General features: G+C 40.4%; 1 protein-coding gene across 1 annotated transcript; it reads left to right on the top strand.

Moving 5' to 3' along the window:
* Positions 1 to 274: 274 nt before the first annotated feature.
* Positions 275 to 17491, top strand: MYEF2 (myelin expression factor 2). Its single transcript, XM_087878212.1, has 18 exons — positions 275 to 563; positions 3556 to 3788; positions 4989 to 5041; positions 6264 to 6271; positions 6361 to 6454; positions 7476 to 7667; positions 8113 to 8266; positions 9912 to 9961; positions 10057 to 10120; positions 10607 to 10708; positions 11102 to 11152; positions 11230 to 11301; positions 11378 to 11464; positions 11994 to 12092; positions 12732 to 12803; positions 14391 to 14605; positions 14694 to 14745; positions 16911 to 17491. The coding sequence occupies exons 1-18, from the start codon at positions 406 to 408 to the stop codon at positions 17072 to 17074; spliced, it is 1920 nt and encodes a 639-aa protein (XP_087734338.1). The 5' UTR covers positions 275 to 405; the 3' UTR covers positions 17075 to 17491.
* Positions 17492 to 17588: the final 97 nt, after the last annotated feature.

Genomic DNA, 17588 nt, shown 5'->3' on the forward strand with positions numbered 1-17588 from the left:
GCTTGAGTGGGGGGGGTTGGACTAGCTGACCTACAAGGTCCCTTCCAACTCTGTTAATGTGTGATCTGGGCGACTATATATAAATTACTTTAATACGTAAAAATAAAACAATGAGCTGGCGAGGAAGCAGCGGGGAATCGAACAGCTGATAAGAGCAAGGCTCTCCCACACGCTCGCCTCTTCGAGGCGGGAGGGGAAGGAGGTGGGTGGAAGAGTCCCCGTCGCCATAGCAACAGAGCCGCGGCCCGTCTCGCTCCCAGGCTCCCCTTTCCCGTTCCCGCGATGTTTCGGTTCTCGCGAGAGCACGGCACACAGCCGCTGCGGAGCGAGTGGCTGAGGGGCTGAGAGGAGGAGGCGCTCTTCTTCTCTGCCCGCGTCCCCTTTTTTTCGCACACGGCTGAGGAAATGGCGGAGGATGACAAGTACGAGGCCGGCTCGGCCGCGCCGCCGCCGATGGGAGAAGCCGAGGTGGCCACCGTCAACGACCACGACCGGCAGCAGGAGGAAGAAGCGGGCGGAGCGGGCCTGGCCGAGGGCGGCGGGAGCACAAACGGGGTGAAAATGTACGCGTGCGCCCTAAGAGAAAGAGGGGGGGGGGAAGAGACGGGGGAGACGTTCGCGCATGCGCGCTCCCGCTCCGCGGGTCTTAGAGCCGGGAAGGGGGCGTGGCGACCGGGCCCGAAGCCTCTACTCGAGGACGGGGATGCGGCGGGCCGCCTAGGCCGCGCGGCGAGTGGGGTTGGAATAGCGGGGGAATAGCCGGTCCTTTCTCCCCCACGGAGGAGCCCGAAGGCAGTCGCCTGAATATAAATTGGAAATAATTAAATTAAATTAAATTTCTCTCCCCCACCCCTCTAATTCTCTCTCTGTGTTTATGGACCACCGCCCCGTTCTTCGTGGTGGGAGAAGGCAGGCGGGCGGCTTGGCCGTTTAAAAAAAAAGAAAAAGAAAAGGGGGGGGGTGCTTCGTGGTGAGGAAGCCTTTTTGAGGGGCTTTGCGGATAGAAGGAGGGGGCGGGGGGGGGCTGCCCTAAGGGGAGGGAGGAGGGACAGCCTTTCGCCCCTATAAAAGGGGAGTCAAGTTCAATGAGCTGAAGGGGGAGGGGGAAGACTTGGTTTCCCCCCCCAAGCCGGTAAACATGAAGCCCCCCATGCTAGTCTCCTCTCTAGCATCTTGAAACTGAGGGGGTGGGGGTGGGGGAAGGGATGGTTGGAGCAGAAATTCTTCCAAGGCCTCAGGGCCTCCCCTCCTCCTCCTCCTCCTGCTCCTGCCATTGTTTGCAGGCTCAAGTAAGATTGTAAACAGCAAAGCAGGGGAAAAGGTATGCGTAGCCTGTGGCCTTCACTCTACAGCCCTGGACTCTAGGATTATGCAGGGGTTGCAATATTCGGCAGGTTCTGGAGAACCGGTAGGCAAATACCACCTCTGGCTGGCCCCAGGAGTGGGGTGGGAATGGAGATTTTGCAATATCCTTCCCCCCCAGGATTGGGGTGGGAATGGAGGTTTTGCAATATCCTTCCCCTCAGGAGTGGGGTGGGAATGGAGATTTTGCAGTATCCTTCCCCCCCAGGAGTGGGGTGGGAATGGAGATTTTGCAGTATCCTTCCCCCCCCAGGAGTGGGGTGGGAATGGAGATTTTGCAGTATCCTTCCCCCCCCAGGAGTAGGGTGGGAATGGAGGTTTTGCAATATCCTTCCCCTCAGGAGTGGGGTGGGAATGGAGACTTTGCAGTATCCTTCCCCTCAGGAGTGGGGTGGGAATGGAGATTTTGCAGTATCCTTCCCCTCAGGAGTGGGGTGGGAATGGAGATTTTGCAGTATCCTTCCCCCCAGGAGTGGGGTGGGAATGGAGGTTTTGCAGTATCCTTCCCCCCAGGAGTGGGGTGGGAATGGGGATTTTGCAGTATCCTTCCCCTGCCATGCCCACCAAGCCACACCCACAGAACCAGTAGTAAAAAAAAAATTGAATTCCACCACTGGTCCTATGGTATGAACGAAACACCTTGATTCTCGATGATAAGCCCCAGTTGAACCAGCCTCCGGTGGGATGTTTGCTGTTGGCTGGCCCAACCTGAATTCAAACCGGCTAGAAGGTTGCAACTACTAAACCAAAAAACATTGACCTTTTTTGGCCTTTTATTTTGGCAGAAGCTTTCACCTCCTGCAATTGTTTTTCAGCCTTATTCTGGGATGGATTCCACAGGTAACAAGCAAGCCGCCCTGCCCTTAGAAGGGGTCTGAGGGGACTTGCACATGTCCAGCTGATGCAGGATTATTATAATTAGGTAGAATGTGGATATCTCTGTTCTTTTGACCTTCCTTTTCCTTGAATAATCATGGATAGTAAAGGGTTTTGTTTTTTCTTCCCACTTCTATAAAGCAAACAAGTGGCATTTTATTCATAAAGAGGTGGCATTCAGTATTAATCAAATGCAAGTCGCCATTTGAATTACAAGATATTGCTGTGACAGCTGTATCAGCCATCTGATACAATTATAGTACATTATTGTACTTCTAGGTACTTCTTGTAAGCTTCCTATCTTAACAACAAAAAACTCTGGAATGTAGGACCATTTGTAGAAATCTTACGCTAATTGTACAACAGCTATACATTTGCTCCTGTAAAAGGATGTTTGCTTTCATCAAGTCAGCTCTCCGGATCTGTTGAAAAACAAAGCAGTTATGTGACTATCTGCAAAGTTCATAGGAGAATCTGTTTTAATGGCAATAACACTGTCCCTCGGGATTATAACTTCATAGAAGAGAAATTAACTTTCTTTACTTTGCAAACAATTCATTTGGTCTTTTCAAACAAGTAAGGATGCATCTAAGCATGCCAGCCTGTGATATTTAGACACATACTTTGGTTTGGCTTCATGTGTTTTCATGTTTCATACATTCATGCACAGTTACAATCTGGATTCATTAATGTGGCAGTCCTTCATAAAAACATAAGATAGTGCAGATACAAATACATCTACCGCTGGTAAAATTATAGGTATCTGGCCTTAAGAGGCACTGCATTCATATGAAAAATGGAAAATTGCACACTTGTATACATCATTTAAAACTTGACCATGTTGAGTGAGAAGATCCAAGAGTACTTATATGACCACTTGGTACAGTATAACCCGAATGTACCAGGGTCTCATAGTTGTTCTGAGAATTTTGTTCGTGTTTAAGTGGCTTATTTGGTTAAACCAGGGGTCGGCAACTTAAACACTCAAAAGAGCCACAAAGGTCCTAACTGGAAGTCGGTTCCCCCCCAGAGTCTCTTCCTAGCGCGGCATCCTTGTTCCTCTACCTGTCTTAACCGAAAGCCCTATCAACTGTGGAGCCAACCAGCAACAGGGAGCCGCAGCAGAGGGATGAAAGAGCCACATGCGGCTCCAGAGCCACATGTTGCTGACCCCTGGGTTAAATTATGGGAGGTTGAGGAATTCTGGGAGTTGAAGTCCACATATTTTAAAGGTACCATGGTTGAGAAACACTGGCTTAAAAGCAAGTATAATCCTACATTCCAAAACCATCGTAACTCTGTTCTTTCCAAATGCAGGGAAAATGATGAAACAGGAAAAGATGAGACCCTACCAGCGAAAGCAAAGTATATTTCAAAACCAAAGGCCATCCCGTCTCTTGGACACAGGAATAGATTTCATCCATACACAAAGGAAAAGAGTGCAGGAGGCACTGGGGAAAAGAAGAGTGTTAATCGTAATAGAGTATTCATTAGCAACATCCCATATGACATGAAATGGCAGTCCATTAAAGATCTTATGAGAGAGAAAGGTAACTTACTTCTTGCCGTCTTCTCCACTGACACAAAAAAAAAGGGACAATCATAAATATCTGAAATATTATAAAATCATGCAAATTTGGTGTGTCCTTTCCAACTTCTGCTTCATATGTCTATTTCCCCCTTTTTCTTTCGCTGGAGACATTTGCATTGCAGGACAGTCTGGTAAACAAACGAAGTATCCAACCTCCTCTACTAGTACAACAACGGACAGTGTAGTGAATATGCCAATTCTCATGAATGAACTTTTAAAGCGAGTGTGTTATGTCTAGCTATAGTTCTGAATATAAGCACTACTTAGTGTGTTCCTAAGTATGAAAGATAAAGGATACCTCTCAAAAAGATTTTTTCAGTATTTTTCCTTGGTGGAATCCGGCTGTGGAATTATTTCTGTCTGCCTTGTCACTTCTGCCATGACTTGTCTGTCTGGAGCTCTTATCAAGTGTGTGACTACTGTTGTAGTTTGACAGAACTATTTGAATTTCTCAAACTTCTTGCCACGGGCAGGTCTGGGACAGGTGAAATCTCAACTCACGAAATGTCAAAAGCTAGTTTTGTATTAATCTGGGAAAATACGATTGCTTCAAAATCATGCCAAGAATATTTGGTTTCTAGGTACTTTAATCAAAACAAACCTTTTAATTGTGCTAGGCGTATCTGTTGTAAGGTGACGTGACTACATGATTGGTTTTATGCAATGAAACTATTTTAGAAAGTGTGTGGCTTGCTGTGAAATTTTTTTTGACTCTTGTAAATTGGTTATTCTATTGAAGGCAACCTCTTTACTATTTGAAGATATTCAGGGAGAAAGTCACCTTAAAACAGCTGTTGTTAGCAGGATGACAAATGTCACTGAAAAGTGTTTATTGTTGATGTTCTAATTGATAGGTGAAGGGACTATCTGTATATCTGAACTTGTTCACCAACCATATCATACTGGCCAAAATATGATCTATAGTATGAATTAGGTTAAACATAGTTGTTTTTTCTAGCTTTTGAGAATGTGGCTGTTGCATATTCCTGAAAATTAGCTAAATTATATAGCCCTTGACAGGAGGTATGTTGGTCTGGTTTTGATTGTTGGTGAATAATAGGTGTTTCTCTGTAGAGTTGTGCAAGGGACACAGCAAAGAAAGACACTGGTGTTTAAATGCATTGTCTCTTGGTATTTTCCCTTTGTATGTCTTATGTAGTTGGTGAGGTTACATACGTGGAGCTGTTTAAGGATGCAGAAGGAAAATCAAGGGTAAGTGCCATGGGCAAACATCTGCTAGAGGTTTAAAGTTCCTCAGCAGTTTTACTTTTGTATAATACTTGTACCAGTAACTGGAAAGTAAGTTTCATTTTTTTAATATTGATATTACAGACAGAGGTTTCTGTATCAGATACAGTTTGTCAACCTTTATTTAAATTTGTGTAGTTGGATGCAAGGGACAAGCCCTTTTAATATGTGTTTTAAATAAATGGCATTTACCTAATTAATTTAAAACAGCAGCTCACTCTAGGATTTCTGTTGTGTTCAGTGTGTTTAAGTTGAAGACTGGAAAAAAAATTAACTGAAATGATAAATTAAGTGTAGCATTCTAACTAGAGGCTGAGTATAAACTTTGATGAGCCTAAAGAGTGCAGGACTATTTTGGATTATTGAACTTGTCTAGGTTTTTTTTTTAAAAAAACTTGTCTAGGTTTTTTAAAAAAAGAGAATGGAAGAAGTTGGCTGTTAGGTAGGAGATACCTGCAACAAGGGAGATAATTTTGTGCAAAGAATGTTTAAAGCTGCTTTGTGTCTTTCTTCTTAAAAGGGTCAAACGTTCAAACTATAGTAAGTCTGAGCCTCCTCTGTGAACACGAGAAACGCAGGTTTGACTCAAATGTAATCAGAAAAACCTGTTTGGTGTTTGATTATTTCCCCCTTAAGATTTTTATTTAACTGCAATTTTCATTTGACCCTTGGGAATTTTTATTAAATAAATAAATAAAAAAAAAAAAACCAAAGCTGGTTAAAGAGTAACTTTTTTAAAATCAAATGTTTCTTTTTAAAGAAGGCAACAACACCAACAATTGTTAATAACTGCCATCCTATTATAGAAAATGTGAATATTCCTCAAGATAACAGTCCAAGGATAGTAATGGATATTCTCAGGTTTTTTGTGGATAAAGCTGTCTGTGTGCCATTTCCACATTCTGTATATGATTTGGTTTAAGAGAATCCTAATAGAAAAAACCTGCAATAAAACAAATTGAATGCCCACCTTCTTTGCCTTTCAAAATAACTAAAATGTTTTGAGTAAATGGTGGTAGGATAAATTATAGTTAAAAGTGGCCTTCCCACTCCAAAAATTTCTGTTCTTTATTCAGACTTTATTCTTCATTTTGTCTAAAATCTTAGTGCAGCAACGACATTTACTGATTTATTTTTCATTTATTTTTGTTGTTTCCTGCATTGACAAACCTTCTCGTGGATATAGGGTTGTGGGTAAGTGTGTTTTATGTTTTTTCCCCTTAATATTTGTGCTATTTAGAAAAGTAAACAGATAAATAAGCATTTAATTCTTTTTAATCCAGTGTGGTTGAATTCAAAGATGAAGAATTTGTAAAGAAAGCACTGGAGACCATGAATAAATATGATCTTAACGGAAGACCACTTAACATAAAAGAGGTATGTTTATATTTTTACCGCACAACATTGTAGCTTTCTTTTAAAATAAAAGAACTGGAATAGAGTTACAGATATTTTGCAAAATAATAAACTTCCACAAAAAAACAATAGATGTCAAAAAGTGCAAATTCTTTAAAATTGCAAATATATATGTAAAATGGTAATGCAAGTAGGTTCCAGCCTTAAGATTTAATAAGAAAATTATCAGGCCCCTGAATAATGGAACTTGCAAGTAAGAGTGCTTTGTCAAGCACTATTGATTTCCTGTGAGACTTGTAATATATCTACTTGCAAGCTTTAAATCTAGAGTTGGTTGAATGATGGTTTTTAAATACTATATAACTTGAATCTGTGTATCTTCTGACTGCCTAATTGTAAACCAAGGTGGAAACGAATGTGGTGTCAGTATCTCCGGTCTATGAATCCTGCCTTCATGAAATACGTCTTCGGCAGATGATATTAACAGATAACTCTAAAATCATTGAATTTGATGTTTGGAAAAAAACATTAGTTTGACTTACCTATTTTGGGTGATCTTTGGGCAGGGGTTGGCAACCGTAAACACTCAAAGAGCCACGAAGGCCCTAACCGGAAGCCTCCCGTTTAATTCTGGAGCCAACCGGAAGTCCGGTTCCCCCCACCATAGTGTCTCCTCCTAGTGCGGCGTCCTTTTTCCTCTACCTATCCTAACTGAAAGCCGTATCAGTTGTGGAGCTGACTATGGACAGGGAATCGCAGCAGAGGGATGAAAGAGCCACATGTGGCTCCAGAGCCACAGGTTGCTGACCCCTGGAAGTAACACAATAGGAAGTGACAATGGATGATATTTCTTTCAAGGCAACTTATAGAAGTGAGGGAGCTAGGTCTCCATCAACATGAAATACCTCTTCCTTCCGCTGCCCCTGCTAAGAATGCCACCTGCTTTGTGGAGGTTCCATGGAATTTAAAATTGTTTTAATATTTACTACTACTGACTCAGGATCAATTGATGCACATTTTCTTTATGTTATCTATTTTGTAGGATCTGGATGGTGAGCACGCCCGCAGGGCACTGCAGCGTGGGAGTGGGCCGTTTACAGGCGGACATGGTCCAGATATAGCACCTGGCTTAATGAATTTACCGCCTTCTATACTTAATAACCCAAACATTCCTCCTGAGATTATCAGCAACCTACAAGCTGGCAGGCTTGGCTCCACCATTTTTGTTGCCAATGTAAGTAATAGAAAAGCAGTGGAGATTCCTAAACAATTGTTATCATTAAGAGAGAAGAGCTATGCTGATTTTAATGGGATCTTAAGCATTGATAGATATCCTTTGATGTTGTCTTTGCATGTTTTGATTTTCTCCAAGTTCTTAGATTTAGTTGTTATCTTTTTAAAAAAGAATTTTTAGCTCAAATGTTTTTGGAATCTGCTTTCAAAATTCACGAACTGCTCATGTGGATATTGTAATCGATGGGAAATGAATAATCGTGTTTTAATACTTTTCCTTATTAGCCTTTTTAATAACTCTTCATTAGGAAATGAGGGGTGTTGCTTCTTTTGTTCTGTCAGCATGTTGAAAAACGAAAGAACAGGTGCAGTTGCGTTGAGAGCATGAACAGAATGAAGAGGCAAAATTTTGTTCGTCTGTCCCATGGAATCTTTGTCTTTTTAAGCTTGACTTTAAGGTTGGCTGGAAGAAATTAAAGGAAGTCTTCAGCATTGCTGGAACGGTAAAACGTGCGGATATCAAAGAAGACAAAGACGGCAAAAGTCGGGGGATGGGAACCGTGACTTTTGAGCAGCCCATTGAAGCCGTTCAGGCAATATGTATCCTCACAAGCCAATCTGATCAAAGAACGATGTTGTCAAGTTTAGTCTGTGTAAGCAAATAAAACATTGTTCCTATCATATTTGACTTCAGAGAGGGCTTGGTTGCTTGTAAACTCTGCCAGCAATTTATCTTTTTGACAGAGAGCAAGCTTTTGAACAGTAACTGAAGTTTCAGTACTGATCCTATATTTTGGAGGGTATCTGTTGGAGGCAGTATTGGGGTAGGGATAGATTGGCAGCTATTCAGGGATTATAATAGTTTGTAGTGGTTTAAAAACTCTGTATTTCTCTTCTGGAATTGTACCTGTGGACACACTAGTATCCCTCATTGTTGCCCATGCCCAATGCCATCTTGAAACTCCAAATTCCTGTACTGTTGGAATGTTTTCCCACTTTTTTAGAAAGGGATTTTTGTATTGGATCCGAGCAGATAATTAGATTTTCGATTTAATCAGAATTGGTGTGCACCCTGAATTAATACCTGATCATTTCCCAAGGAATGGCAAGCATGTAGATTGAGAGTTGGTTTGGCTTGGGAAAAGCTTAATCATCTGAGGAAAACGAAGAAGCCGGAGTATTATTTCCAACTACTTTGCTAATCCAACTGTAAAAGCTGTTTATTAGTGATTTAATTATTATTTTTTGCTATGCCCTGGTGGTAGGAATTGCTCTCTTTTTGAAAAACTAACAGAATAATTAGAAAAAGTAGGAAGATGATATGGAAAACAAATAGTATTTGTGATGTTGTGTGTCACTGCTGTGTATAAGAAAAGTGTTCTGATAATAGAGCTTTTAAACTATGGTTGAACAAGACTTAAATCAGTGACGTAGTTGGCATACAAATTGTTTTGTTGTGATAATTAATTTTCAGATAACTATTTCCTGTTAGGCGAAAGTGCTCATAGCTGGGATGCAGTGCTACCTGCATTATGAAATGTAGGGAAGCTGATAATGAAATTCAGAAATCCCAGTTTTCCCTCAAACATCCCCCCACCCCCCATAGCTTTTATAAACACCGGGGTTGTAATTCAGTGCTTTCCTGCATTGAAGAAACCGCACAAGTGGTTCACCGTCTGATTTGAATTAGTGTTTGAAAAAGGTGGCTTTATTTCATCACACCTGCATACTCTGTGCTTTTACCAACTCATCAGCAAACGGGCACCATTTTAAAAGGGAATTAATCTGCTCTTGTGCCATCGATCAGAATTCTCAGTGTTGACATGCAGTTCAGTGCTTTCTACCCACCTGAAATTTGCATATGCAGCAGTGCAGATTGAATTGTTAAATTAGATCAGAGGTGGACAATCTGAAGCCTTTAACTGTGCCCCTTCCCCAAGAACTACTGAAGCATAATTTTAAATGTGAAAAAAGCAACAAGTAATTAAACGTGTTGACGGCAGAATCTTATTAGCTATATTTAATTATTTATAAATATTAATGAAATCAAATTTTGTCTTTCCCTTGCTCTGTCCACCCCTTCTTGGAATGTAGCTCCTGTAGTTCCAATTGATACTGTTGTACTAGTGATTGGTGATACCTCATATATATATGAACAGTAGTGTAAATGTGAGAGAAAGATGGGGTTTTTTTCGGTTGAATATCTCTCATTTTTAAAAGCAAGGATCCTTGACTGTGTGCTCAGCAATGTTCAACGGGCAGTTCCTCTTTGACAGACCCATGCATGTGAAAATGGTGAGTTGTGCCTTTCGGCTTTTTCCACGGAAGGGGTGTGTGTGTCCCAGCTGTGGAAACATCACTCAAAAACCTTGACTTTTTTTTTTTGTTAGGATGACAAATCAATTCCTCATGATGATTTCCGCGCAGCTGATAGCAAGACACCTCAGTTACCTCGTGAGTATGGTCCTTTTCTTTGCTGTTTATTGTCAGAGTGTTTACAGTGTGACTACTATTTTGAGACAACTCAGAAGCAACATACAGGACACAGAGGTTTTGTCATTACAAACAGTGGTTATATACAAGACTTCTATATACAGACATACACGTGGTAGGCACATACCAGGCGAGCAATCAATGTTCTTCAATTCTACACGGAGAACACGATGAGGAGAGAGAGACGCCCTCTAATGGCCTCCCTTATATAGGCAGCTTCTTAAAGGGCAATAACCCTGCTGACTCATCCTCAGTCTTAAAGGGGCTGGTCAGTTTTAAATCTTCATTACCCTGACATTTATTAATCTTGCTTTGGTTACCAATTCACTTTTCAGAAAGTAGCTCTGTCTTCAAGTCTTACGTGGCTACAACATCATTCTGGAGAAATATAGCCCTTAAAATTTTATGGATTTTTTTTTTTTTTTTTTTTTTTTTTTGCTTTTGAAGGTGGACTTGGAGGGATCGGAATGGGACTCGGTCCTGGGGGACAGCCAATCAGCGCCACCCAACTAAGCATGGGGAGTGGAATGGGGAACGTGACTCCAGGAGGTTAGCAGATTTTCTCTTTTTGATCTCGAGATTAAGGGGGAAAATATCTGGACTTTTATAGAAGGTGCTAAATGTAGACTGACATGTTAGGTCTCTTAACTTAGACGAAGATAAAGGGGAAAAAGTAGATGCTGGCACTTTTTATGGTACTCTTTCCCCCCTGAACTAGGTATAACCTTCCCAATTCTATTATTTGTTTGGACATCCAGCTTTTAAAATTCAGTATCGGTCTAGATTAACAGTCACTTGAATGCTGATTAATAGGGAGGGGGGAGGGAGAGGAGAAGGAAGAAAATGTATCAGTCTATTTGCTATATTATAAATGCCTACAGATGTATGCTAAATAAAGAGAAAAGCTATAATTCTGCATTGATTCCTTTCATATATTTTAAGGAATGGGAGTGGATGGACCAGGTTTTGGAGGAATGAATAGAATGAGCGGAGGTAGGTATGTTCACCTGCTCCTTTATTTCTGTGTAAATGTTATGGCATTCATAAAAAACTCTTCACTTGCGGTTCAGGTGTTGGTGGTTTTGGTGGCATGAAAGGAATGGCAAATATGGGAGGATTTGGCGGAGTCAACCGACTGGGAGGTAGGTAAACATTTATTCATTACAATACAAAATGTAAAGCTATCGAGCAATCGTGTTAAAAATAAAATCTTTCTAGGTATGGGAAGCGTAGATGACTTCAGAGGGAACCTCGGTAGCGGAATGAGTGGTGGCCTAGGAACAGGCATGGCTGCTGGGATGGGAGGTACGTTTAGCTTTATTTTACCTGTGGTAATCAGACTAGCCTATTCTTCCAAAGTAGACTTTTTTAAAAAAATGGGCTATTATGGCTTAAGAGGTTACAATAAACAATATAGAATTAGGCTGTCTTCTACTTAATTAAAAAGTTCTGTGAAAAGTAAATTTCAGTGATCCTCTTACAGAGCTGTTTGAGAGGCTTCTCATTCACATTGATTGATAGATCCATCCATCCATCCATCCAATTTCTATAGCTGGCCATCTCAATCAATGACTAAGTGGCTTACAATTTCACAAGTATAAAAATAATTAAAGCAATAAAGACCAATTTTTAAAACAAAACATCCAAAAATAAATATACACAGCAACTGAGTTCCTTAGCCATTTAACAGCAGTTAGCTCATTTTTTTCTTTTCCTCATTCTCTCAAGTTACCACCTCTGAAAAGCGATTTTGTACTATCGGAGCATCAGAATTGTGATTTGTGCATCTCTCGGGAATCGGAGAAAATGCTGAAATGCTGTCTTTTCCTTGCAGATATGTTCCGTGGTGGCATGGGAGGAACTCTTGACAGAGACTTTGGTCGAAGCGAAATGGCCTTGAGCCGTGGTTTTGGAGACACTTTTGGGAGAATGGGTATGACTCTGGGCTACCAATCCCCACCCTCACCCCAAGAATCTAATAACCAGCATGCAGCAAGCAAGTCATTTTTTCACAAATGAGCATGATGCCACTTCATACTCAAAATCTTTCTTTTATCTCTCTTCTCAGTATGGTTTTCTTAAAAAAAAAAAAAGCTTGTTCCTTCACTCCAGAGAGGGACACTATGCAGGATCTTATTTGTACTATATTTTTGAGACAATAAAACTAAGTCAGAAGCCTTAATTTTTTAAAAAATCTGGTGCTTTTGCTGCTTAACAGCCTTACAGATTATTTAATTTGTATGTCAGAATAATTGTAATGAATCTTCTCTTGTGGTATTTTCCTGACACTTAACAAAATGTAGATCTATCCTGTTTCCCCCAAAATAAGACATCCCCTAATAATAAGCCCAATCGGGCTTTTGAGCGCATGGCAATAAGGCCAACGCTTATTTCAGGGTTCAAAAAGATATAAGACAGGGTCTTATTTTTGGGCAAACATGGTATTTGAATAGTATGCTCAGAAGAAGTAAGTGGATGATTATAACCCCCCCCCCCCAAGACGTTTGGAAGAGTTCCCCAGCTTAAAGTGAAATGGATTTATGTAACTTCATTTTTTTCTGTCCTCGTTTAGGTGGTGCAATGGTTGGTGGTTTTGCAGGAGGCATGGGAGCTTCTAATATGGGCCCAGTAGGATCTGGAATGAGTAGGTTGATCTGTTCTAACAAAGAATAAATCCAGTTGTAGAAAGGCTTCTTAGCATTTAAGGTGGATCGAGGGGGAAAAAAAATCAGCTGTTGCTCCCCCACCACAAAAATAGGATTTCCTAGATCATGGGGCTTAGTTGTAATCAGAGGTTATTAAAGTCTGTATATATATATCTATGTTTAGCTTTTAGCTCTCTATATTAGAGCATTTCAGAAACCAAGCTTTTATGTGAATCAGTTTTGCTGCTTAGGGGACGTGTATTTCTAGGGCAACTGTAGAAATAATGAATTTGAGGAAAATTATAGGGACAATTCTAGCTGTATGATACTTCAGGTGCATATAAATTACACGGGTGGCTTAAATGTGTAAAAGGAAGATTCACTGAGTTGTCATGCATGGCTGTTTGATGAATGAAATGGGTGTGCATTAATGCTTTGCGTTGCAAGTGTGATTGTGTGCCTTCACCCCTTCTGGAAATCCTCATTCCTTAAGGGCTTTATGTATTGACCGTTCCATCCTCATGAAAACCATTATGCTTATTTTCGGAAAAACCAATGTTTTTTTTCATAAGACCAAAGAGAGATGGCTTTATATCCAAGCAGATGTTAGAGGTTGAACCTGAGACCTTTACATCTGGACCTTAGAGATTGCATCTGAAGGGTGTGTGCAGTTTCACTAAGATACAGTCCTTCCCTGCACTGAGCAAATAGCAGGCACACAGGCTGAGAGGTCTAAATCATAGCATGCCTGTTTAGCATGGTGTGTGAAGCCATGATGTCCGGCCCCAGTTGCAGAATAACTAAAATATCTGGAAGGCTGCTGTAACCGAACTAATAATATCCTATAGAGCGAGCCTCTTTTTGGAATCAATGGATTGCTGCATGATTTAATGAGTTTATTATAAAGCCGTAGCTTTCACTCGCTACAGGGCATTGACAACTAAAATTATAGAGACAGCCTCAAAATAGATTGAGTTGAGATTCAACCTTGCCGTGTTTGGCAACTTCCATTTCCCTGGGCCGCCCACTGTTGCAGCCATAAATTACTGAGAGTTAACTAGAAAGATTGAATGGAAGACGGAAGAAAATTGATAAAAGTTGGCATCTCTACATGCAGCAGGATCAGCCTGGCATCTCTAGAGAACCAGTTTGGTGTAATGGTTAAGATAGCAGGCTAGAAGCCAGGAGTCTGTGAATTCTAGTCCCGCCATGGATACAAAGCCAGCTAGGTGATCTTGAGCCAGTCAGTTTCTCTCCGTCCTTAGGAAGGAGGTAATAGGCAACCACTTCTGAAAAACCTTGTCCAGAAAACTGCACGGACTTGTTCAGGAAGTCTCCGAAAATCAGACTTAATTGAATAATAATAGAAAAAGAAAATTAAAAAAAAACCCGTAGAGGGAAGTTAGTCATTAGTCAGTGCAGTTGACAAGAACAACGTAGCTCCCTCTGCTGAAACGCCTCTGCCTTTGCAAAAAAACAAAAACAAAACAAAACAAAAAAAACACCCCAATTCCACTTGATTTTTTTCCCCCCTGGGATTCTAAAAGACTCACTTTTCCTCTCTCTGTTCTTCTCTGTCTTTGCAGGTAGTGGACTAAGTGGCATGAATAGCATGACCGGTGGAATGGGAATGGGAATGGGGATGGATCGGATGAGCACCAGTTTTGATCGGATGGGACCCACCATGGGATCTGCCCTGGAGAGAAACCTTGATATGGATCGAGGATTTGTGCCTGGCCCCATGGGAAGTGGTGTGAGAGACCGAGTAGGCACCAAAGGCAACCAAATATTTGTCAGAAATGTAAGCCTCTGAATTAAAACCGATGAGCAGCATAATTCTCCCGCTTTTTCTCCTGAAGGTTACTACTCTATGCTTATCTTCATTTCAGCTTCCTTTTGACTTGACCTGGCAGAAGCTTAAGGAAAAATTCAGCCAGTGCGGTAAGTATTAGGCACAAATAAGGCTGCCTCTCAGAGTTAACAAGCCACGACAAGTGTCTGTATCGGTGGCTTTCTGACCCATTCCTACTCTTCTCTTCCGTGGAGCCTCTTGATGTCTGCCTTGACCTGCAGCACCATGCTGCACAAGATGAGGGCACATGCGCAGGCATCTCGGGATGTCGTGTTCCCTTGAAGTGCGTGGTTGAGAAGAGCTGTCCCTTCTGAGAAGCTTTGAGTTCCTTTCTGGTATTTCCTTTGAGGAACAAACTGGCCAACACGAGCTTCCTCTTAGGCCAGAGGTCTTCAAATTTGGCAGCTTTAAGACTTGTGGATTTCAACTCCCAGAATTCTCCAGCCAGCTATGCTGCCAAGTTTGGGGACCACTGTCTTAGGCCATGAATTATGTGACAGATGTATTTGCAGAGTTCGGGCTCAGGACCATCACTGTGATTTCAGAAGGTAGTAAGAGCACCCTAAATTATAGTTCGTTGATCCAGATGTGATTGCCCAAACTGAGGTTTTCAAACTATGATTCAGATTTTGACTGGGTTTAGTTACATTGCAGTATTCTTTTTCAAGAAGCAACTGGACTTTCTGGATTCCATTCTGTAGAAACTTCTTGGATGAGAATTGAAACATTTTCAAAGAAAAACCAGAAAGTCCAGTTGCCTCTTGAAAAAGCACCTTTGGGATAACCATAAACCTGGATGACCGAGAATCTCTGTAGACATTTACATTGCAATAATCTATAGTACTTGAAATACTGTAAATGTGTTTCATGGATAATGCTAATCTATAGCATGGTTTTGTTTTTTGGTATAGTGTAATATGCAAATTATGCTGTTATGGCTTATAAATTACCGTAGTTAGGGTTAAAACTTTTTTTTATCTTAGTGGTTGGATGCCATGAAAAAACCTGATATTTGATAAGTAAGACCTTTTTAGATATATCTGAATATTGCAACAATTTAGCTTTTGACATTCTTATCAAATAAAGACATCTGGTGGTAAATTCTTTTTATATTCTGTTTAATAGATAAGTTAAAATTTATTTAGTTTCACACTGAAATCAGGTTCAGAACAAAAGACTGTTTTTGAATTTTAAAGGGAGTAGGGTATGTCTTAAATTTTTTTCTGAAAATGTCAAGGGTTTTTGTATCGTTTGAAAACTTGCACAAAGAGAAAAATGATTTTGCAATTTCTATCAAAAGACTTAACATGCAATTTATTTCTTTACTTATAAAAGATAAGTCTGCTTTCTTCAATATGTTGTAATCTGTAGCTAAAACTTGTTTTGGTATATATAAATGAATAGCTTTAAATATGTTTATCTTATATTTAATAGCATTTTACTAGAAAAATACGTTCTTATCTGTTGTCCATTCTAAAACCTTAAAAAGCAGGAAATCTACTATGTTCTCCGTATTCTGTGGTAAAAATATAAAAAGCAAGACTTTTCACATGTGTTCTTCATAAGGTGATATTTATATATAGTTTTAGACATTATGCTTTCTGTTTTTTTAAACCTGGCTTCTGTTTTTCTTTCTTAATGTGAATAGGGGCTTAACTAGATCAACTAAAAATGCCCCAAGAGGGCCTCTTTAACATTGTTCTTATTTTATTTATAAGCAGTGTCTAAGTTCTGGCTCAGAATAACCAAAAGTATTTAACATTACTCAAACATTTCATTCAGCATAGCCATAGGTGTCATTATTTGGATATACCCCAGTGACCGAAACATTAAAGAGCCATTAAATTATTTCAGCTCTGTTTTATGTTAAAAAGTCCAGTCATACAACCAAGACCTATTATCAATTACATGACAAACTAACTGTAGAAACAAGAATATTTGCTTTGTAGTGATGAAAGCAGGAAACATGGAGTGGATCAGAAGGGAGTGGGGGGGGGTTAAAGGGGTGGCATGTAGCAAGATTTGAAGTGATGCCCTAAGCATTGAGACCTCCTTCAGTGTGACTACATACTATGGCATAACACAATCCGCTAGCTAATCTAATCTTGTCTCTGTGGTTTAATCCTTTGCTTCGATAACTAGCTTTCCCAGGGTGGGTAAACTTGATTTTTTTAAAGATAAACCATTGATGGTAATTACAGGATTTCTACTTCTATCTGCACATGGTTGGCTAAACTGAGCTTTAACTTTTCAGGTCATGTAATGTTTGCAGAAATAAAAATGGAGAATGGAAAATCAAAAGGCTGTGGAACAGTCAGATTTGACTCGCCAGAATCGGCAGAAAAGGCCTGTAGAATAATGAACGGCATAAAAATCAGTGGCAGAGAAATTGACGTACGTTTGGATCGCATTGCGTAATTTATAAAGTACATGTTGGGGAACATTCCTTTAGACAGTTTCCTGTAGCTCCTTCCTTTCTTCCCTTTCCCAGTAAGTCATTTTTAGTAGCACTGTCTGCTTTATTTGAGTTGAAGATACAATACTTTTAAAACAACCCTTCATCCCCACCCCCTCAGCCTTTAACAGTATAGTGTTTAATATACTGTGTGAACTTGTTAATTCTTACTACATTTTGATTTTTAAGAGAAAACTTTCCTGACTTGTTCAGTGGCCTAAAACTGCCCCACCTTCTCTTGTACTCAGAAGTTGTGGCTGTTTCATGCCTCTTTAAAAATCATGCTAAGTGTTTCTAGTCATTCAGTTTAAATGAATGGTTCTACTGTTTTTAATAAAACAAGCCATTTTCTCTGTTTAATAAAAGTCTGTATAGTGGAATTCGTTTTTTGTCAGCTTTGCCTGTCTTGCGATTGTAAAGCCTGCGGGTTTTTCATTTCTCTCCCCATCCGTTTGTTTTACAAGCTTTAGTCGTTGC

This window comes from Pantherophis guttatus, chromosome 13 (assembly GCF_059756535.1).
Source record: "Pantherophis guttatus breed Tessera chromosome 13, ASM5975653v1, whole genome shotgun sequence".
Classification (NCBI taxonomy): domain Eukaryota; kingdom Metazoa; phylum Chordata; class Lepidosauria; order Squamata; family Colubridae; genus Pantherophis; species Pantherophis guttatus.